Source organism: Trachypithecus francoisi, unplaced genomic scaffold (genome assembly GCF_009764315.1).
Source record: "Trachypithecus francoisi isolate TF-2019V2 unplaced genomic scaffold, Tfra_2.0 Lachesis_group0, whole genome shotgun sequence".
Lineage (NCBI taxonomy): Eukaryota > Metazoa > Chordata > Mammalia > Primates > Cercopithecidae > Trachypithecus > Trachypithecus francoisi.
The window spans coordinates 36,002,459-36,022,926 of NW_022681453.1; the positions used below are offsets into that span (position 1 = coordinate 36,002,459).

The 20,468-nt window shown below is 38.8% G+C and overlaps 1 protein-coding gene across 1 annotated transcript in view; it reads right to left on the minus strand.

Moving 5' to 3' along the window:
* The window catches only part of SUCLG2 (succinate-CoA ligase GDP-forming subunit beta), a 286,300-nt gene that overhangs the window by 206,395 nt on the left and 59,437 nt on the right, over positions 1-20,468 (minus strand). The window contains exon 2 of the mRNA XM_033210388.1: positions 17,094-17,235. Within this exon, the coding sequence (XP_033066279.1) occupies positions 17,094-17,235 (142 nt within the window). The remainder of the gene's footprint in view (positions 1-17,093; positions 17,236-20,468) is intronic.

Genomic DNA, 20,468 nt, shown 5'->3' on the forward strand with positions numbered 1-20,468 from the left:
GATAAGACCTTACAGAGCAGCTTTGTATACAATCTCTCATATGGTATCTCTTCACAATATCCCTGAATTGTTATTCCCAGTTCATAGAGAAAGAAACAGAGACCAAATATGCCAAGCAAGTTATTCAAGATTACAAAAGTATTCAGTGGCATTCCCCACATATGAACAGTGTTAATTCAATATTAATTCAACCAGCATCCCCAAATAATCTGGCGAATAGGTCCTCCTTGTTATTCAAGACATCAACTCAACGAGTGGGAAAAGAAATTGGTAATATCTAATCATAAGCACATGTAACTCCCACACCCTCCAAAAAAAATACTGAGTATCAAAGCCACAGCTCAAATCCAGACCTTCTAAATCCTATTCAAATATTGTTTCTACCACACCAGGTGCACTGTCAACCCACAATACTGTATAGAAAACCCCATGATGTAATTGTAAACTGTAAATCCTGATGGGTTAGGCCTTGACAAATCAAAATGAAGAAAATACACTCACTTCCCAATGTCCATGGCTTCCTTGTTTACTATAGAAGCAAACCACTATGGTGAACCTAGGTAGTCAATGAAGGCTATTAGGAAAATTACCTTCGTTAGTGACAACCATTCTTCTGATACAATTTGTGTACATTACTATAGGTCCGGGTGGTTACACGGCAACCTCCACATTTATTCCACCAATTTCTTTAACATGGTTTTAAAGATAAATACCACATTACATGTCTATAATATATAATATATTTTCAAATAGTGGCTTGTTATTATATTCTTGCAATAATAATTAAAAGTTGTTCTTCTACCCTATAGGATATTTGCATCATCATACTCCAGCAAATAGCATATTCAATTGGTCTAACACATCCTCAATGCCTTTCTTCATCTACCACATCCCAAACATCAACGAGTCCTGAGCTGTCCATCCAAAACACATCCCAAAGACATCTGCTCCACCACATCTCCTGTGTAAACCTCTCATTCACACCACCATCTTTTCTCACTTGGAAGACCATAACAACAGCTGATCTCTTTCTCACTTCTCCTGCAGCCCCATTAATCCATTTACCACAGGACAGTCCATAGGGTGACCGACTCATCCTGGTTTGCCTTAGGCTTTCTCAGTTTTAGCCCTGAAAGTCCCATGTTCAGGAAACTCCTCATTTTTGAGCAATCAAGAGCAGTTGGTCACCCCAGACTATGGTGAACTTTTTATAAGATAGATAAGATCAGGTCATTGCAGAAATCACTAGCCACAATTCCTCATCTCTCCCTGGATCCCTTTTCCAAGTGACCATGCAGTTCTTCCCACTAGAGGCCTTGATCCCTTGTCTTTGGATTCCAACAATGGGCTATTAGCAGATGTGATACAGCAAGGAGCTTGAAACACACTTGCAGATGGGCTTGCTCTCTTGCATTCTAATGGCCACTTCCTTGTGAAAACTACACCCACACCTAGCCCACAAGTCCAAGGAGGATGAGAGGCACATGGTGCAGGCCTGGATCCAACCTGCAGCTTGCAGTCAAGCCCAAAGAGGGCCACCTCACCCCACTAATATGTAGACACTTGAGCAAGAACAAATGACTCCCTGAGTTTGGGGATGGTTTGTTATCTAGCATTATCGAGGCAATACTTAACTGACATGGATTTCATCCAAACTTTTTAGTAGCTTCTCGTTTCACTTAAGAGTAAAATCAAATATACTTACCTGAGCACAAAGCCTTATATGATCTGGGCTCTAACCCATTTGCCAGACCTCATCATACTATCCTTTTCTCAACTTCATTCTCACTGATCTCCTTTCTGTTTATCAAATTGATAAAGCTGTTTCTAGTTCAGGATATTGGCCTCTGCTGTCACCTGTGCTTGAAACATTTTCATCCCAGTTCTCATGACTGGCTCCTTTTCATCCTCACAGGTCAGCTTAAAAATCACCCCCTCAGAGAAGCCTTCCTTGACTATCCTAAGTCCTAGATGATTTAATAACATGAAACCTGTGTATTTCTGTCACAATATTTCTCACAATCTGTCAATTATTTGCTAATTTGTTTGCTTATACTCTGCATCCTCACCAAGCTCAAATATTCAAACTATTTTCTGCATATGTTAGTGGATACCAATTGGATGGTACCCAAAGGCTCAGAAAATCCCTTAGCCTGGTACCTTCTGGTGTGATGGGTAGAAGATATTTATTATTGAAAACAGACAGTGAAAATCAGTAAGACAGTAAAGCTATAGATGACTTTTAGCAATCATTGATATTGCTTTAAAGTCCAAAAGGGATTTGATTTTTTAAGAGTTAGCTGGATATAACTTTTCTAAAACCAGAAAGAATTACACCAGATTTTTAGTTGTATCAGTCTTTCCAAATGAAATAATACCTCAAAATCAGACTCCAGTAACAATATCCCTCCCCCTCCCAAAAAAAACTACTTTGCTTAAATCAAAGGAAGCTGAACAAGTAAAAATTTGTTTGATGTGGTATGAAATTACAAGCCTTTAGTGACAGAAGTTAAAAACAGAAGCAATGAAAGTATCATTCTCTATCATTAGTTACAGTTCCATACTACTGGTCATGTGGAAAATTTTAGCTATCCACTTCTTCAGGGACTTCAATGTTCACAAAAGACCCCTTTAAACTCCAACCACTGTGAAGTTAAAAGGCAGAGAATAGTGAAAGTAGGTGTGTTTCTATATTGAGAATATCTTTGTAATGTGAAACACAACAGACCAGTTCCTTGTTCAGCTAAAGGGGGCTGCTTGCAGTATTCAAGACAGAGGTGAGGAGGCACCAGGGCTCCTCAGAGTTTTGACTTGGAGAGGCACCCCAAGAAGGGAAGACACAGAATGTCAGCTAGGCCTCAAGCAGGAAAGGAGTGCCGGGGTGGGAGTCTGCCCAGTCTAGAGAGTTTTGAATTGAACTTCGGGAGAAAGAGGGTGTGAAGAGATGGCTCTGCGTCCTAAGTGAAGGTAAGCAACCTCATGAACATGGCTCCGGACGCTGGAGGCCCTGGTCCCTGGACTTTGGGCTTGGAAGCAAAGGCCACTGACTGTTTCTCTATCACTCTGAGAAGCTCCATTGTGCCTGGGCCTCTTAGATGATTATTTTATAAACTATGGATTAGGACAATGGCATATCTCAGAAAAGGCACATGAGGATTCAGTGAGACAAAGCAGGATAAACATTTAACAGTGTTTATTATAGATACACTGAGTTTTCAAAACATTTCAGCCATTGTATTTTCTACCACCTAGCACACACACCAGATCAATATTTGATGAGAGCATAAGTAAATGAAAGTCTAAGGTTTTGTTGAAATGTGCTCTTTGTCTTGAAAAGGAAAAGAAATGCATAAAGGTAAAACAAGATGAATGTGTCTCCTAAGACACCAGGATAGCAGATCTGAACATTCTAGTCATGAGAAAATCATTCCATTTTGTAAATGTACCACTGGCCTTCTGGTATATACATCATTCTCATAGGCTTGGTTGATGAACATCCAACTTCCTTAGTGTGATGAACTCTGGGTGGGTATCCACAAGTTTCCTGACCTAAAAGGCAAGGAGTGGTTTGGTTTACTTAAAGTAGTACTCCTTGACGGGTTGTCTATAGGATTCATCTCAGAAAGCAGCCATCTATGCTTCCATCAGGAAACACACCTCTTTCTTACCCTTAACACAAGTAACTAGCTTTACACACAAACAGTAAGAGGATCACAGTTATTACTTCTCTGTTTAAAGCTAGAATTGCCAACTTCTTGCTAATCATTTTGAAAAATAATTTTCATGAGAGCCAAGGAGAAAGAAAGAAAGTTAAGGACAAGGTTTCTATTTTGGGTCAGAAAAACACTCTGTTTGTTAAATGTATTATATTTAATAATGAGTCAGAAAGGGAAAGTAGTTTTCATCTCTTCCAAGAAGGCTTCCCTGGCCACCCAGCATCTACAGTGGAATAGGCATCCCTTTTCCCTGTGTGCCCATGATATCTGGGCACACCTTTACTATCGCTGTATCCCTATGGGTTTACACATCTGTCTCTCTACCAAGCAGTGAACGTCTTGGAAGCACCAACCATTTGTAGTCATCCTTGTGCCCAACCAACCTCAGTACCTGATCATTTCAGGTACTCAATAACTGTTAAATGAATTAATGTCCCATTGAAAAGAGGTTACTTAAATCACAGGGGGTTTTGAGCCCTCTCATGTTTTCCTCATAGTCCCCTCACTTATAACACACACAACACTGGCACGGATGGAGAGCTACTGTCTAATACTGAGGAATATTGATTTATTTTTCCATGAGGAAGGGGAGGCAGTGACAAAAATGACATTGAGATGAGTATATTTGGCACACCTTTAAACTGAAATGAGCACATATCCAAAGATCCTATAACTGAAAGCAGAGCTCATCAATGTAAATAGAACAAAAAGCCACTATGGACCAGGGACTTTTGTTAACATGACCTGCCAGGGATCAGAGAGAACCCACAGAAGGTAAAGCTGTCTTTGTCTAAGGAGATTCATTCCTAGTAATACCAGACCTAACCATCCCCACATTTCAACTAAGGCTGTTCTGTGGCATCAGACAGGAGGACCAGCCTGAAGAGAACCCTGGACACAAGGATGGCAACAGGCAAAGCCATCAAGTTGATATGTCCCTTCATAATTTCCCAACTTCCCACCATTGCCTATAGGGCTGCTGCTTCCTTAGTTTTACCTTCTCCCTTAAACAAAGCTTACAAACATGACCCAATGACATTAGAGAAAAGCCACTGGGTATGCACACCAGAAGTCCTGCTTGGCAACTTTCAGCCTAGATGGAGGGTTCCTGAACGTCTTTGTTCTCTTATTAACTCTTCAGTTCAGTAACCACTTACGGAATTCATACTATGGTCCAGGTACCAGGAATGCAAAGGCGAATGGGAAAGTTTTAGCCCTGGAACAAATCCAGCCTCGTCCTCCCTATCTGTTTCTGTACCCGACTCCCAGTAGTCATCCCAAACTGTCTGGAAGGCCCTTTCTTCTCTTGTTCATCCTTTATTTAAAAGCTGCATGAATTGATGGAATAATATTTAAAGCTCTCATCTTTGGCCGAGTGCAGTGGCACACGTCTGTGGTCCCAGCACTTTGGGAGGCCAAGGCGGGCAGATCACAAGGTCAGGAGTTCAAGACCAGCCTGGCCAATATGGTAAAACTCCATCTCTACTAAATACACAAAAATTAGCCAGGCATTGTGGCGGGTGCCTGTAGTCCCAACTACCCAGGAGGCTGAGGGAGGAGAATCGCTTGAACCTGGGAGGCAGAGGTTGCAGTGAGCCAAGATCGCGCCCCTGCATTCCAGCCTGGGCAACAGAGTGAGACTCCATCTCAAAAAAACAAAACAAAAAAACAAAACAAAAAAAACCTCTCATTTTCTTTTCCTTCTTTTTTTTTTTTTTTTTTTTGGATACGGAGTCTTGCTTTGTCACCCAGGGTGGAGTGCAGTGGCGCAATCTCGGCTCACTGCAAGCTCTGCCTCCTGGGTTCCAGCAATTCTCCTGCCTCAGCCTCCTGGGTAGCTGGGACTACAGGCGCAAGCTGCCACGCACAGCTAATTTTTTGTATTTTAGTAGAGACAGGGTTTCATCGTGTTGCCCAGGCTGGTCTCAAACTCCTGAACTCAGGCAATATGCCCACCTCAGCCTCCCAAAGTGCTAGGATTACAGGTGTGAGCCACCGCGCCCAGCCAAAATGCTCATTGTCTTTCCTACAAAACAGGCTTCCTGTTAACGACAGCTGCTATCAAAGAGTCATCCTTAATCTTATTCAGGTAACCACAAACTTTATTCTTTAAATGGAGACAACTTTGAGAGTAAAAGGGATTTTCAGTTAATAATAGTTGTGGAGTACCAGATGTATCCAAGTCTGTCCCAGGCAAACCAATAGGGATGATCACTTATACTTAGAGACAGAAATTCTAAGCTTAAATGCCAGATGAATCTTGAAGCCTGTCCAGGTTTACGGAAACACCTATGCTTTATTTTGTATATAAAAAGTATCATGTGAAAGGTCACCTCACAACTATGTCATAAGGAATGTGCTTCCTCTTTCTGGGTACAGAGGCAACAGGTTAAATTTTAGCCCCTGCACCACCCAGTGTATGCTGTGATGTGGAACACACTACTTATCATAACAGCAAAAAGCACATCATCTACTGATGTTTCCTACGAGCCAGACACTGTTTAGGCCTAGATCACTCCTCCTACCAAAGCCATGAGTAGACACTACTGACATCCCATTTTTTATAGATGAGGAAATGGAGCCTTCGAGAAGTTACAACACAGTTAAAAAGGAGTGGCACTATGCTTCAAACTAAGGCAGTCTCTTCCAGAGCCCACCTTCTTAAATACTACTGCAGTGCCTTCTCAAAGACATCACTGAAGAGGTGATGATTAAGTTTAGCCACGAAAACTGGGAGATCGTGACAATGATAATGATCCTAACTACCCATTACTGGAAACTTTCGGGTATGCAACTCTGCTAAACCTTATACATGGCATGATCTCATTTTAATCTCCTGGCTCTCCTAGGAAGCAATATTACTAAGCCCATTTTATAGATGAGGAAACTGAGGATTCTAGAGGCTAAATAACTTGCCTAGGGTTGTGCAGCTATCATGAAGCAAATGCAGGATTTGAATTCAAGGCAAACTCCAGAGTCATCTTCACTGTGGCAGAAGGTGCACTATGGAAGAAAGAATATGGACGAAGGCAGGAAGGAAACTGATGTGGCCACACATTGGGAAACAGGCATAAAGAGACGACAGTGAGGGAAAGGTAAATTGTGACTGTGTCATGCACAGCTGACTGTGTATGCCACAGTGAGTTAAAACTGAATCCACTAAACAAGGAACAGTAGTAAGAAATTCTGAGCAAGAGTGTCTCAAAGGGATCCAGGTTTTCTCATGTTTATGATGCTAATGGACAGGTTATTTATAAAGAAAATATATATTTATGTAAAGTTGTTTTTCAGTGCTACATCTAGCACCTGACGACTCTGGGAACAATTTGATTTTTGCATATCAAATACTTTTAGCACTGTTATTTTTCCCCTGTTATCCACATCCCATCTGTTTCCTCTTCCCCATACTGAAGTGACTGGTATATTTGCTCAAATAAAAGCCTGAAGACAAAAAAAAAAAATTCTAATACTTGGCTCACATTTAATTTGAGAGAAATAACAGACTCCCAAATCTCTTAGCTTGTTCCATGTTGAATGAAAGAAAAAAAATTACATAATTGAGATAGCTTGTTTACTTACCCAATTTTCATCCTAAGGTAGATCAAGTAACATAACTCTTTTAAACCTTCTCAATTCATTTCCTGACTTTTTTGTCCGTAGCCTAGAAAACTCAAGTGGAGCCTTAGTACTATTTATGAACATCTGTTAAATATTGCCAATGCCTGTTACAACCACCTTAGGGAATAGCGTAGCATCTTAAAAGCATACTTCCATATGTAATATTTATTCTGTTGCAATGTAAAGAAAGTATGATTCTCATTTTCTTTAAAAATTATGCAACATTTGACTTACATGTTCATCTACTTAGAAAATATCAACCAACAGTATACGAGTCATTATATATTCATTATCATGTTATCTGACAAGTTGTATAAAAAATATAGCTTCACACTTGGGTGTTACTGAAAAGTACTGAAAATGTTTATTTTTATCTTCTGTTGATGTTTTTAATAGTTGTTTTGTATTTTGTTTACGATAGCTCAAAACACTGGCTCTGTTCAATCCAAAAAAGAAGAAAAAAAGAAAGAGAACTTGGTGAGTGCCTCATTTGTGTGAAACATGTGTTTCATTTATCTTGGTTGCTATCTCAATCATTCCTTGAAGTACGTATTATTATCCCCTATTTTATAGTCAAGTAAATTGTGGTTTAGGGTAATCAGTCAAAGTAGAGCTGGGGTGGGAGCTCTGTTCTGACTTATGTATAGCCCATGTTTCTTCTAAGCCTTGAAGCAAAGAGACAAACGTTTTCAAGATTCTGAACACTACTTTCAGAAGAGACTGCTACATGATCATCAAATCCATTCTTCCTTTTCCTAAGCATGGACTGAAACTGTATTTCCCAGCCACCCTTGAAGTTGGTTGAGATCATGCGATCACTTTTAGCTGAAATGATACAGTCCGTGCAAATTCCTACATGCAATCCTCCATAGTTGTTTTGCCTTTTGAGTGGCTGGAATGGGCATACTTTCCAGGTCATCTTTGGGAGCCATGTGTGGAAGACAGCGGAGTGAAAAACAAAAGGAGCCTAGGTTCCTGCGGCAGACTAAGAACATCATGCTAGATGTTTATGTGAATAAGAGATAAATCCTTCTTGCACCAGGCTACTGGGAATGGGGTAGCTTATGTGCTTCAGATGCTAGCATTACCTAATATGTCAGTAGAGAGAAAAACAATCCAAAAATAACTACAAGAGGACATAACACAACCTAGAGATTATCATAAAATCTTAAAATAATATTTTGGAAAAAAATATTTAATATTTAGACAATGTTCATTTTATAATATAGAATTTTAAAACAAAAATTATAAACAAAACTGTACTTAGTACTTTACCAAATTTAGAAACAAGTTCATTCTCTCTCAATTATGTCATATACATATGTACACAGAAATTAATATTGCTGAATGAAGGCATGCATAAGAAAAATGAAAGAAAATATGTTAATATTAGTACAGGTTTCCTCTAAGTAATGAGATTAGAAGATATTTTTTACTTTTTTGTACTTTCCTATATTTTCCAATATCAAAATAATGAGCATGTTCCTTTGATAATCAGAAAAGATTGGTGTAATTATGTTTAAGATGTCTTTAAAAGGGGCAATCCACCCAGACAGAAAGATTACAGCAGTGAGGTCCTATGTCATTTACCCTAGGTAAAGTTCTTCTGCATTTATAGCCCATAAAGTACCCTCTGAACTTTCAAAACTGCCAAACTTTACACTGGGGTGAGTCAAAGGCCCCAGGGAATAATATTTCATGGGAAACTCCTGGAAAATGAGACCACAAGCCAACATAACTTCTTTGTCCATTCTCAATGAGGTAGCTTTAAAAAAACAAGTCAGCCAGGCCTATAATCTTCCCACCTTGACCTCCCAAAAGCCAGCAATTTGGGAGGCCAAGATGAGAAGATCACTTGAGGCCAGGAGTTTGAGACAATCCTGGCCAACACGGCGAAACCCCGTGTCTATTAAAAATATAAAAATTAGCTGGGTATGGTGGTGCACGCCTGTAATCCCAGATACTCAGGAGGCTAAGACATGAGAATCGCCTGAACGCAGGAAGCAGAGGTTGCAGTGAGCTAAGATAGCACCCCCCAACTCCAGCTGGGGCAACAGAGCGAAACTGTCTCAAAAAATTAAAAAATTAAAAATTAAAAAAATAAGAATAAACACAAGATAATACATAACTCCATTAATGACACATTGAAAAGACAGAAAGTAAAATTATGTTAGCAAACACAATCATGGGCATGAAGAGATCTGGTGATACTCAGTACCAGTCATTAAAGGAAAGTCTTTCCCTTTGGTTTAGATGAAGATTCCAGGAGATAATATTTGTGAAATGCTCAGTACAATACTAGGCACATGGTAAAGGCCCAAAGCTTAAACGCCACCACTATTATTTTTATTGGTTAAAGTGTAAGAAGAATTAATGCTTGCTTTAGTAGACTGTTAAAATTGAAGTTAAGGCATTGAGTTTCAAAGTACTGTTCTCATTTGTTTCTTAGGAGACTGAAAGGAAGCTACATGTACACTCCCACAAAGCCTGCCTGCCCACAACCCGCCTTGATCTCTCCCTTCACTCTGCAGGTCTCCTGCTGCTTCTATTCAGTGAATACCACAAGATGCTTAGGGAAAACATATTCTAGCACAGAGAAATTCTAAGGAGATGACCAGAGAAGACCATTTATATTTGCAGACTTAGGAAGAAGAAAAAATAACATTTTATAAAAGGGGGTTCTCTTTATAAAAACACATACAGCAGAAAAATGTAATTAAAAGCTACAACTTGTTGAATGGGATATCCTCTTTATAAACACAGTTAGAGAAAACCATCAATTTCAATTCAGGTGCTCCTTTAAGGAGAATTTGCAAGTGAGCATGAGCAAGTGAACATTTTCTGAATAGCAATATTTATTTGTGAGCATCTACTGCCTCTGAGGACCTATGAGAAGCACTCTATCTGGATGAGACCAGGTTCTTAGCAGCAAGCAACAGAAATTAACTCTAGCTGAAATAAGCATGAACTAAATTACAAAAAAGAAATTGGGAGGCTCACATAATCACCAAGAAGGCAGGAGAATCAGACTTAAAAAATGGGAAGGAAGCAAAGAGGCCAACAGCAGCCAGGAACGCAATCAAACCACACCACAGAAACCATCTATCTGGTGAGGACACCACTGTTATTCCTAGAAAGCAGATACCGCTTCAACCTCTGATGGACCACATATGCCATTACCCTAGGAGTAGCTTTATATTATTGACTCCAAAGTCAAAATAATGGGCAGCTGATATGTTGATAAAATGCAAACTTAATTCATAAAAATCAATGTTATCCTTGTCTGTCATTATAAGACAAAAATGACCATCATCTCAACAAAAAGGATATTAAGATCTTTTTGCAAGATCCTAACCACATGTGATAGGACAAAGTCATGACAATCAAGGAGGCTTGCAATGTATTTAATTGCCTATGGGATTAATAGTACATGTCAATCAGTAGCCAATGGGCAGCAATTCCTTTTTTACATAAAATACAATTCCTTAAAGGTGTTAAGTAATTCACCAGGCTTTAGGACGCGATTACATAAAACCAAAAGAGCAAGTTATCATATTGACGAATGGGAACATGTTATAGCTGAAAGCAATCAAAAACTAGCCAAGTTCAATAAAAGCTCCTTATCTCCATTTTAGGATGCATGTCATTAGCTCAGAGAAGATTAATTTCTCCATTCATAGTTCAATTTTCTTTCCTGACAAAAAATAAAAATGTGAGTTTTTGAAATGCAATTTTCTTGCTTAATCAAATGTTAAGAGTCTCATGTCAACATGCATGGAATAATTAATAAATTGCAGACGGGCGGATCACGAGGTCAGGAGATCGAGACCATCCTGGCTAACACGGTGAAACCCCGTCTCTACTAAAAAAATACAAATAATTAGCCGGGCGAGATGGCGGGCGCCTGTAGTCCCAGCTACTCCGGAGGCTGAGGCGAGAGAATGGCGTAAACCCAGGAGGCGGAGCTTGCAGTGAGCTGAGATCCGGCCACTGCACTCCAGCCTGGGCGACAGAGCGAGACTCCGTCTCAAAAAAAAAAAAAAAAAAAAAACTGAAAGGTAGTGGTCCTAGATACGATTCATCTAAGTTTATATACAAATGCTTTTTTAAGACCGGTCTTTCCAGTGATATGAGAGACACAATCCTTCATTCACCTTCAAAGAGAACTGAAAAGGTAACATGAAGATCAGTCATTCACACAGTAGGTACTCTGTAATGATCTGCTGACTGTATTCATTAATTTAATCCATAAGAAAAGTATGTACTTAATAAGCCTTCTAAGAAAATTGTATGCAACGTAAACAACTCCTCCTTTAAAGCGTGCTTATAAAAGGTGGCTCCGATAAATGGCAGCAGCAATGAATATTATCCACACATTAAAAACTTAATTCAAACTAAATTTGCTCTCTCAGACATGAATCCATTTTCTATGCAAGAAAATGAGGATCTCACTCAATATCTTACCATTATGAACAGTGTTTCAGAAGCAAAATGTTTGCATTACCCATTTTAAACAAATGTTCAAATTAACAAGCTTTCCATAACTACACAGCAAAAGGTTCTATTTGCTCAGAGATAAAACCAAATGAATCATTAAGAAAATATCTGCAGATTACACAGTTTCTATATACTGCACCTTAAAACCTGCCATGTCTAGTTTTAATCCAATCTTCTAATTTGATTAATATGCATTTTCCATCTTTAAAATGCTGACCCACACATAAAAATCTCCCAAGAATATCATCACCAAGTTAGCAAAACGGAAAATGCCAGGGGAGATTTAATCTAATCTGACTGGATTAAAATTCCATCATCTTTGCCAATTAGCTCTACAATCTCGGCATGTTTTTTTAACTTTATCTTGCCTGTTTCCTTGCTTGTAAAATGATATAAGCAATGACTGAATTTGGCAACCGACTGAATACAATAGACATGAGAGATATTATGGATGTAGAGCTATTTCAGCTGGGTAAGCAGGGTGGCAAGAAGAGGAAGAGAAGGTTTGGAGCAACCAAGAGATGACAAGTTCCATTTGGGTCAGGTGTGCCAAAGACACCCATGAACAAGTGGTCAACAGACAAGTAGGAATGCAGGTTCAGGCACAAAGAAAGAGACAATTCGCACAGAGGTCACCCTGGAAATCACAGATATGATTAACATCACATTTATTTTCAAAATATTTTATAAAATGTCATTTCAAAACACATCAAAATATGAATAAAGTAGAAAGGTAAGCAAACACCTTTCAATTATTTACAAATCTTTCTAATTAAAATATGAACTCTCCTAACACATGATTAGCAGGATAGTTATTATGATGTCTCTGATCTCTCTGTGAGTTAGAATCACAACAGTAATGAATCTCCTGGAATTTGCTGCCATTGACGACAGTGATGATGATGATGATGATGATGATGATAGCAATAAAATCTTATATAGTACTTTCTGAATGTTAAACACATTATCATTCTAGGCAATTTTCTCCCATGATAGTATCATAATTACAGGGTGAAAGTCCCATTTTTTCAGTACAATCAGGAAGATGTGTGCAAAATCCAGTTTTAATCTTAACCTCAAATCTATTTGCTAAAATTTCAATTGTGCTCTTGGTTCTGTCAATCTTGTGGTGACAAGAATATAAATACTCTGAATTTTTGCCAGATTCTTCTTGCTTTGCTCTCTCCAGCTAATCTCAGTGATGTGCACACAATTTTTATATTTATGATCAACTCATTTCACTTTTAACCAACTAGAATTGGTTCCATATCCTCTTCTAATGCTATAAATTTCCCCTTAGACCAAAACAATTCAACAACAGAAATCAGAGGAGTCCTTCCTTCTACCAAAACTACTCACTGAGTACGGGAAGGATTACTCATTCATTCACCAAATAAGGAGCTTGAATTTTCCAAATTGCTGTTTATCCCTAGACAGGAACAGGCCCTCTGTTGGCCACACCACCTTAAGGAGCATCACAGATATGCACAGGTGAAACCTGCATGCACACACACTCACACACTCCTATATGCACACACACACAATCATGCATCATTCTCCATTCCTTTATCCAGTTTGATTTTGTCAATCCTTTTATCATTCTCAACCCTTTATCCAGTTTGTATTTCTTGAAAGCATACCTGAAGAACTAATTTTCTTTTACTTAAAATTGCTTTATTGTCTCTTTTTTCCCCCTCCCTTGTCCCAGCTCCAGCACGTCAATGCAACACTGCTCATTCCTCCAGAGCAGAAATTCTATTGAAAGCATGATACAACCAGGTGCAATGGCTCTCGGCTGTAATCTCAGCACTTTGAGAGGCTGAGGCAGGAGAATCACTTGAGGCCAAACTGGGCAACACAGAGAGACCCCATCTCTACAAAATAAAGATATAAAAATTAGCCAGGTGTGGTGGTGTGTGCCTGTAGTCCTAGCTACTCTGGAGGCTGAGGTGGGAGGATTAGTCAAGCCCAGGAGTTGGAGATTGCAGTGAACTATGATTACACCACTGCACTCCAGCCTGGGTGATAGAGTGAGACCCTGTCTCTAAAAGAAGTAAAAAAACAAATACAAATAAAAATAAAAAGCATAGTATACAATCCCCAACCACAATACAATGGCTTAATGTTCATAAAACAAACCCATAACTAAGAAGTCAATTAGTTCACTAAGTACATATCTCCAGGAATATCTCAAAGAGATTAGGTGTTATGCCTAAGAGAGGTGAGGGGAGTAATCAGTTGGCTTTCAGAATTATCTTTAAAAAACTTAAGTTATACCTGTAATGCTAGTGCTTCAAAGAAAATAATGGGGAAATAAGATCAAAGACAAACTTGAACTATACATTTCTTTGCTCTCACTTCCCAATCCCCAAACCACAAGAGTATAAAACAAAAATGATCCTTTCTTACGAAAAGGCTGGAATACAGTTCACTGAGGAGCTCTCATCCAGGTTTAGATCTAATTTTACTGGGATTTTTTCATGGTAAAAACCAATCTTGATAGTTTTTAAAAATGAAATCAATTTTCATTTATTAAAATATAAGTCACTTCAATTTCTACATTTAACATCTGAAAGTTACAAGTTAATTTTATTTCTAGAACATAAATTCTCTGAAGAAAAAGGGTTTGCCTGTCTTCCATAGCTGTGTCCACAGTGCCTAGTACACGGTTGACCCTCAATAAATATTTGTTCCAGAAAAGAACACATATACATTTCAACTGACATAACATAGAAAGGGTCTGGTGTATTAGCATCTGGGAGAACTTTAAAAAGTTCAAAGAACAACAATTACTAGCTGAAGTACCTATGCACTTACTCTTAAAAGAGCACAGAAAATCAGAAAACTGAAATATGGAGAGTGCCTCTATCTTACACTCTCAACCTTTGCTACTGATCCCTGGACAAGACTGAGTTGTTACTCACAATTCTTTATTTTTAGTGGGAAGCAACTGCATTCCCAAGGCTGGAGGATGCACATGCAAATCCTTCTGGTGTCCATATATACACTGTGCTAGATGGCAGCCACTAGCCACATGAGTCTCTTAAGCACCTGAAATGTAACTAGTCTGAAATGAGATGTGCTGGAAGCGTAGAATTCCAATCAGGTTTCTGAAGATTGGGACAAAGAAATGAACACAAAATACCCCATTGATAACTCCATTAATTCCATGTTGAAATGATGTTGTTTTAGATATATTGGAGTAAACAGAATGTATTATTAACATTAATTTTACCCATTTTTTTTTCATTTTTTTAATGTGACTGTTAGAAAACTTTAAAATATTTATGTGGCTCACATCATACTCCTACTAGACAGTGGCAATCCAGACTGATACCTAGAGAGTCTGTATACCACACAGAGGGGGATGCTCACTGAAAGGCAGACGGCAGGACCTGATCCCTAATATCTGGATCTGTGAGTAGGAAAACTGGCTAGATGTTCTACCACACAACAATTTCCCTTTGATATGGTTTGGTTGTCCACACCCAAATCTCACCTTGAATTGTAATAATCCCCACATGTCAAGGGTGGGGCCAGGTGGAGATAACTGAATCATCGGGGTAGTTTTTCCCATATTGTTCTAATGGTAGTAAGTCTCAGGAGATCTAACGGTTTTATAAATGGGAGTTCCCCTGCACAAGTTCTCATCTGCCACCATGTAAGACATCCCTTTGCTCTTCCTTTGTCTTCCACTATGATTGTGAGGTCTTCCCAGCCATGTGGAACTGTAAGTCCAGTAAACCTCTTTCCTTTATAAATTAGCCAGTCTCAGGTATGTCTTTATTAGTAGACGAGAATAGACTAATACACTCTTAAAGACTCCCAATAGCATTGGGAAATAAGTACTATTAGTTTTGACCTACAGATAAAGAAATTGAGGCAAGGACGGAGAAGGTATTTCTGCAAAATTCCAAAGCTGGTAAAAGGGAGGGCAAAACGCTGAAGCAAAGTTAGCTTGACTTTAAAGTCATGCTCTTGCCTTTGGTCTCCTCCAGTCACTCAGACGGCACTCTCCCCATGTTCTAAGGGACTTAAAGAAGGATGAAAACAACTGATTCATTCTGCAATGAATGGCTTCTCAAGCCCTTCAGCCATGTTTCCCCCAGCCACTAACCCACAGCTGACAAAACTGGGTGAAATAGTGACTAAAATCTCTGAAAAACTACCGTGGAGCGACATTCCATGTGCTGCTATCTCATGTAAAAGAATAAAGTTTTCCTAAATTGATGTTTTTTGTTTCTTTAAATTGCAGTTATCATTTCCTTTGTTAGTTAACATGGATCACAATTTCCTTTTGTGTCATCAAATATTGTTGAAGGCTTCCATCCATTCCCTCCACACATTATTGAATCATGCTCCACTGATGCACGATTCTTCATTTCAAAAAGCTGGGAGGAAAACACCCTCATGCTCATACTGTAAGAATTTCTGAGGATACACCCTCCCTAAGGGATACTGAAAAGAAAGGGAAGTTGTCTGTTGTTCTAAATTTTTCTTTTTTTAAAGAGATAGGGTCTCACTCTGTCACCCAGGCTAGAGTATATTAGTGTGATCATAGCCCACTATAATCTCAAACTCCTGGGCTCAAGTGATCCTCCTGCCTAGGCCTCCAAAGTAGCTAGGACTACAGGCATATACCACCATACTAGGCTAATGTTTTTAGTTTTTTTTTATAAATGGGTTATGCTATGTTGCCCAGGCTGGTCTCAAACTCCTGGACTCAAGTGTTCCTCCCTCCTCAGCCTCTCAAAGTACTGAGATTATAGGCATAAGCGATCCCACACAGCCTGTTCTAAGGTTTTTGACACTTAGGCCAAGTGCCTCCAATGAGTGATCCTGGTGGAACTGAGGACACAGAGGTGCCTGTGAATCTCATGCAGCATGCGTCAGGCAGGGCCCGGTCTAGAGGAAACCTCTAGGTGCGCCAGGGAAGAAGAGCTCTACTCTCCTACACCCAGGCCATCACATTGAAGGCTGTCCTGTGATTCCACATCTCCTCCCAGGTCAGCAGGACTGAAGACTCCCAGGGACAAAGCTCTGAAAGCAGACCCCTCCCCCTGCAGTCACGTGATTCCTGCACACTTACACACATGTACACGAGGCAATCAGGACTTTTTTGTTTTTGCAATTCTAAGCTCTCCCCTATATCTGCCCCCCTCAGTTTAACCCACAACAAAAAAAAATTAACTAGTGGGAAACCGCTACCTGTGAATTCACTGATTTGGGCAAGTGTATTTCATCTATTATGAATAAGCTTACTTAGTCTCTTAGCAGCCTCAAGAGCTTCATTTGCAGTGTCTGCTACAAAGAATCTTTGAACTCTCACTCCGTTGTCAGACATCAGTTTCTTGCTCTGGTATTCCTGCAGGTTCAGCCATCTTCTGGAGGTTAATTGAACTGCCTACAGAAATTGAAGGAGAGAGGTAAGAACACTCATTAATAGCAAGAAAAATAAAAGTCAACCTATATGGCCAGGCTTAGAGGTAATGTCGACTGGCAATCAGCAACCCAGAATTGAGAGAAGCAAAAGCAAAAAAAAAAAAAAAAAAAAAAAAACTCCACTTAAATTCATGCTTAATTATTTTTTAACAAAAACTGTTAAGGACAACTATACACACACAAATGAATGTAGGTTTTTTAAAAATGCTGAAAGCTGAGTGAGGTCTGTGATCTAGTTAATAATATTACATAAATATCAATTTCCTGCTTTTGATATTGTACCACAACTACACGAGGTGTCAGTATTAGGGGAAGCTGGATGAAGGGTACATGGGGCTGCTGTACTATTTTTGCAACTTCCTGTGAGTCTACAAGTATTTCACAATAAGTTATTTTAAAAACTGTTAAGGACTCTATTATATGGATATGGCTCCCCACCTCTCACCTCAAATAAATAAAGAGCATAGCATTATTTTAATAACTGTATATAGATTGTTAATCATTGTAAAGTTTTTCAGGAAATTTGTTTAAACATTCTGAAGTCACTGGGCCACAGACTAATTCATTTCTTTACCATAATTTTTAACAGAGTCTAGGTAGCGCCATTGTGTGTTTAACGAGATTATCTCTTTCATGCACCAAGGTTGAGTGCAATAACCTGAAAGATTCACCATTAATTTAACTAGTTCCTAAACTGCAACTTGTGTATTAAAAGAATCTTGCTTAAGTTTCAAGTAGAAGTGGTTTACCAACATGCACTATGTGTTTTTTTCTGCATTAAAAGGACAGAGTCAAAGGACACAATAACATGAACAAATAAATTCTTTACATTTTATCCAATATCAACAGTATTCCCTACCAAATCCATAAGCCCCATTTTTAAAAGGAAAAAAAAAAGGAAAAATGAATACACTTAATGTAAGCTCCTTTCCATCCATGAATCATAGGCAAAGGAAACACTACTCACGAGAGGTAGGATGACAATATCATTAATGCACAAACCAAAACATCAATCATGCAACTGGATCACAAGACTGGTAGTACATGGACATCACCTGATACAATCCCTACTGGCTTCTGTCCATGGCTTTGGTGGATGTCCAAGGCAGTGTCACACAGACCATAAAAGTGAGGCCCACAGGGCTTCATTACATGGAGCCATTACCTTTCAGGACATCTACTGTGTCCTTACAATGTCATTTTCTTCTGGTATCCCCAAGCTATGATGTACTCATGGAGCTCTTTTGAAATAGGGTGATTCAAAGCTCTAGAACCCCATAACTAGACTGTGTTCCACTAAAGGGTAGAAAGTATGCCTTAAACTTCTCTGTATCTCTATGAAGAAGGTGACAGTGCTTGACATATGAAAGACACCCAAAAAAAATGTCACTTAGATGGCCAAATGAATCAACCCTGCCTTTTGTCTCCTGATACAGACAACTTTTCATTCCCAGAAACTGGCCACCTCAAAAAATAAAAAAGTACAAGTTAGTCCTTAAGACCTGAAATGAACATAATATAATGTATACATACTGGTAAAAAAAATTCAAATTTCAACATGATAAAGCCTAAAGATAGCTCTCTGTTCTGTCCTTGTAGCTGCTGGTAATGATGGTTTGGTTTTGTTTTTAACATTGAAGTTGCCTATACTTCTTCTTTAGAAATAAATAATACTGGGATAAACATAAATTGCCAGACAAGCAATGCTCACATCATTTACTATATATTATTTTTTAACTATACATTATTTCTTAATCTTACTTTTTAAGTCTTGATGAAACATTAGTAATTTGAAAAACAGAAACTTCTGTAAATGAACATACTCAAAGGCTTTACAGTCTTAATAGCGTGTTATATAACATACAAAGAAAAATACAAGTTTAAGGCATTTAGCGAAAAAGCTCCTTAGTGAAAGAAAACATTAAACATTAGCTGTGTGCTTATTATCTAGGACCACTCTTAAAAGGCAAATGGGAACAATCAATAGATTATGTCTATGTTGACGTACCAATTTAAAGCCATTAACCAAAGAAGAAAAAATATAGTTTGAAAAGAGCATTTGAGGGAGACTAAAAACAGCCACAAAGTGGTTGTGGTCAATTCCTTTTCATCAGAACACTTGCCGTATTAATTTTAGATATGTTAATGCAATCTGCTAAAAACTAATTGCAATTGATCCAGAGGCCAGCTTCACAGACATATAACATATATTGACTGTTTCCACACTGACTCAAATGAAAGCCAGCTTAAAGTCTGTTGCTCTTAAATTGAAAACCAGGACAGTGAGCAGTTCCAAAACCACTGATGACACCCGGCTATCACTCCACAAAGGAATTCTTTTACAGAATAATCACCTATTTTTGTCAATCCAAAACTTGGAAGAGTAGGACCCTGACTGGCTCTAAAACTTCAAGACAACTCCACTTACTAAGAATTTGTAGCTGGGTGTGGGCAGGCGCAGTGGTTCACACCTGTAATCCCAGCATCTTGAGAGACTGAGGCAGGAAGATTGCTTGAGCCCAGTAGTTCAAGACCAGCCTGGCCAACATAGTGAGACCCTGCCTCTACACAAAGTAAAAACATTAGCTGGGTGTGGTGGTGCATGCCCATAATCCCAGCTAATTGGGTGGCTGAGGCTGGAGGATAACTTGAGCCTGGAGGCTGAGGCTGCAGTGAGCTATGATTGTGCCACTATACTCCAGCCTGGGTGACAGAGAGAGACTCAGTCTCAAAAAAAAAAAAAAAAAAAAAAAAAAAACATACTTGTGATAAATCTACAGAAAAATAATTTATGTTTACTTCTGCATTTTCAGTTGTAAAAAAGGGTGAGGAGAAATCTGCTATGCAAATGGATGGTAGAAAGTATGCTGGAAATGTAATATAAACTGCTGAATAGTAATGATAATAGTTCCATCTACTATTAATTGAGCATTTATCATGAGTTAGGCATTATATTAAATATTCATGTTTCATGGTTAAAACAATCAGGAAATGTCAAGAATTATTCTCTCTCTCTGTAGCTGTCATTAGTGCAAATCAAGAAATATCCCCAGTCTTCTTCCCTCTAGGCACTTCCTTACTTCAGCTGAAGTTAGGTGATGCCGTATCTACTACCTAGAGTTAGCATCAGATCCCCCAGGTTAGAGGCTCAGTCCCACAGGACTATACCCACTTCAGATGCCAGGCACAAGCCCC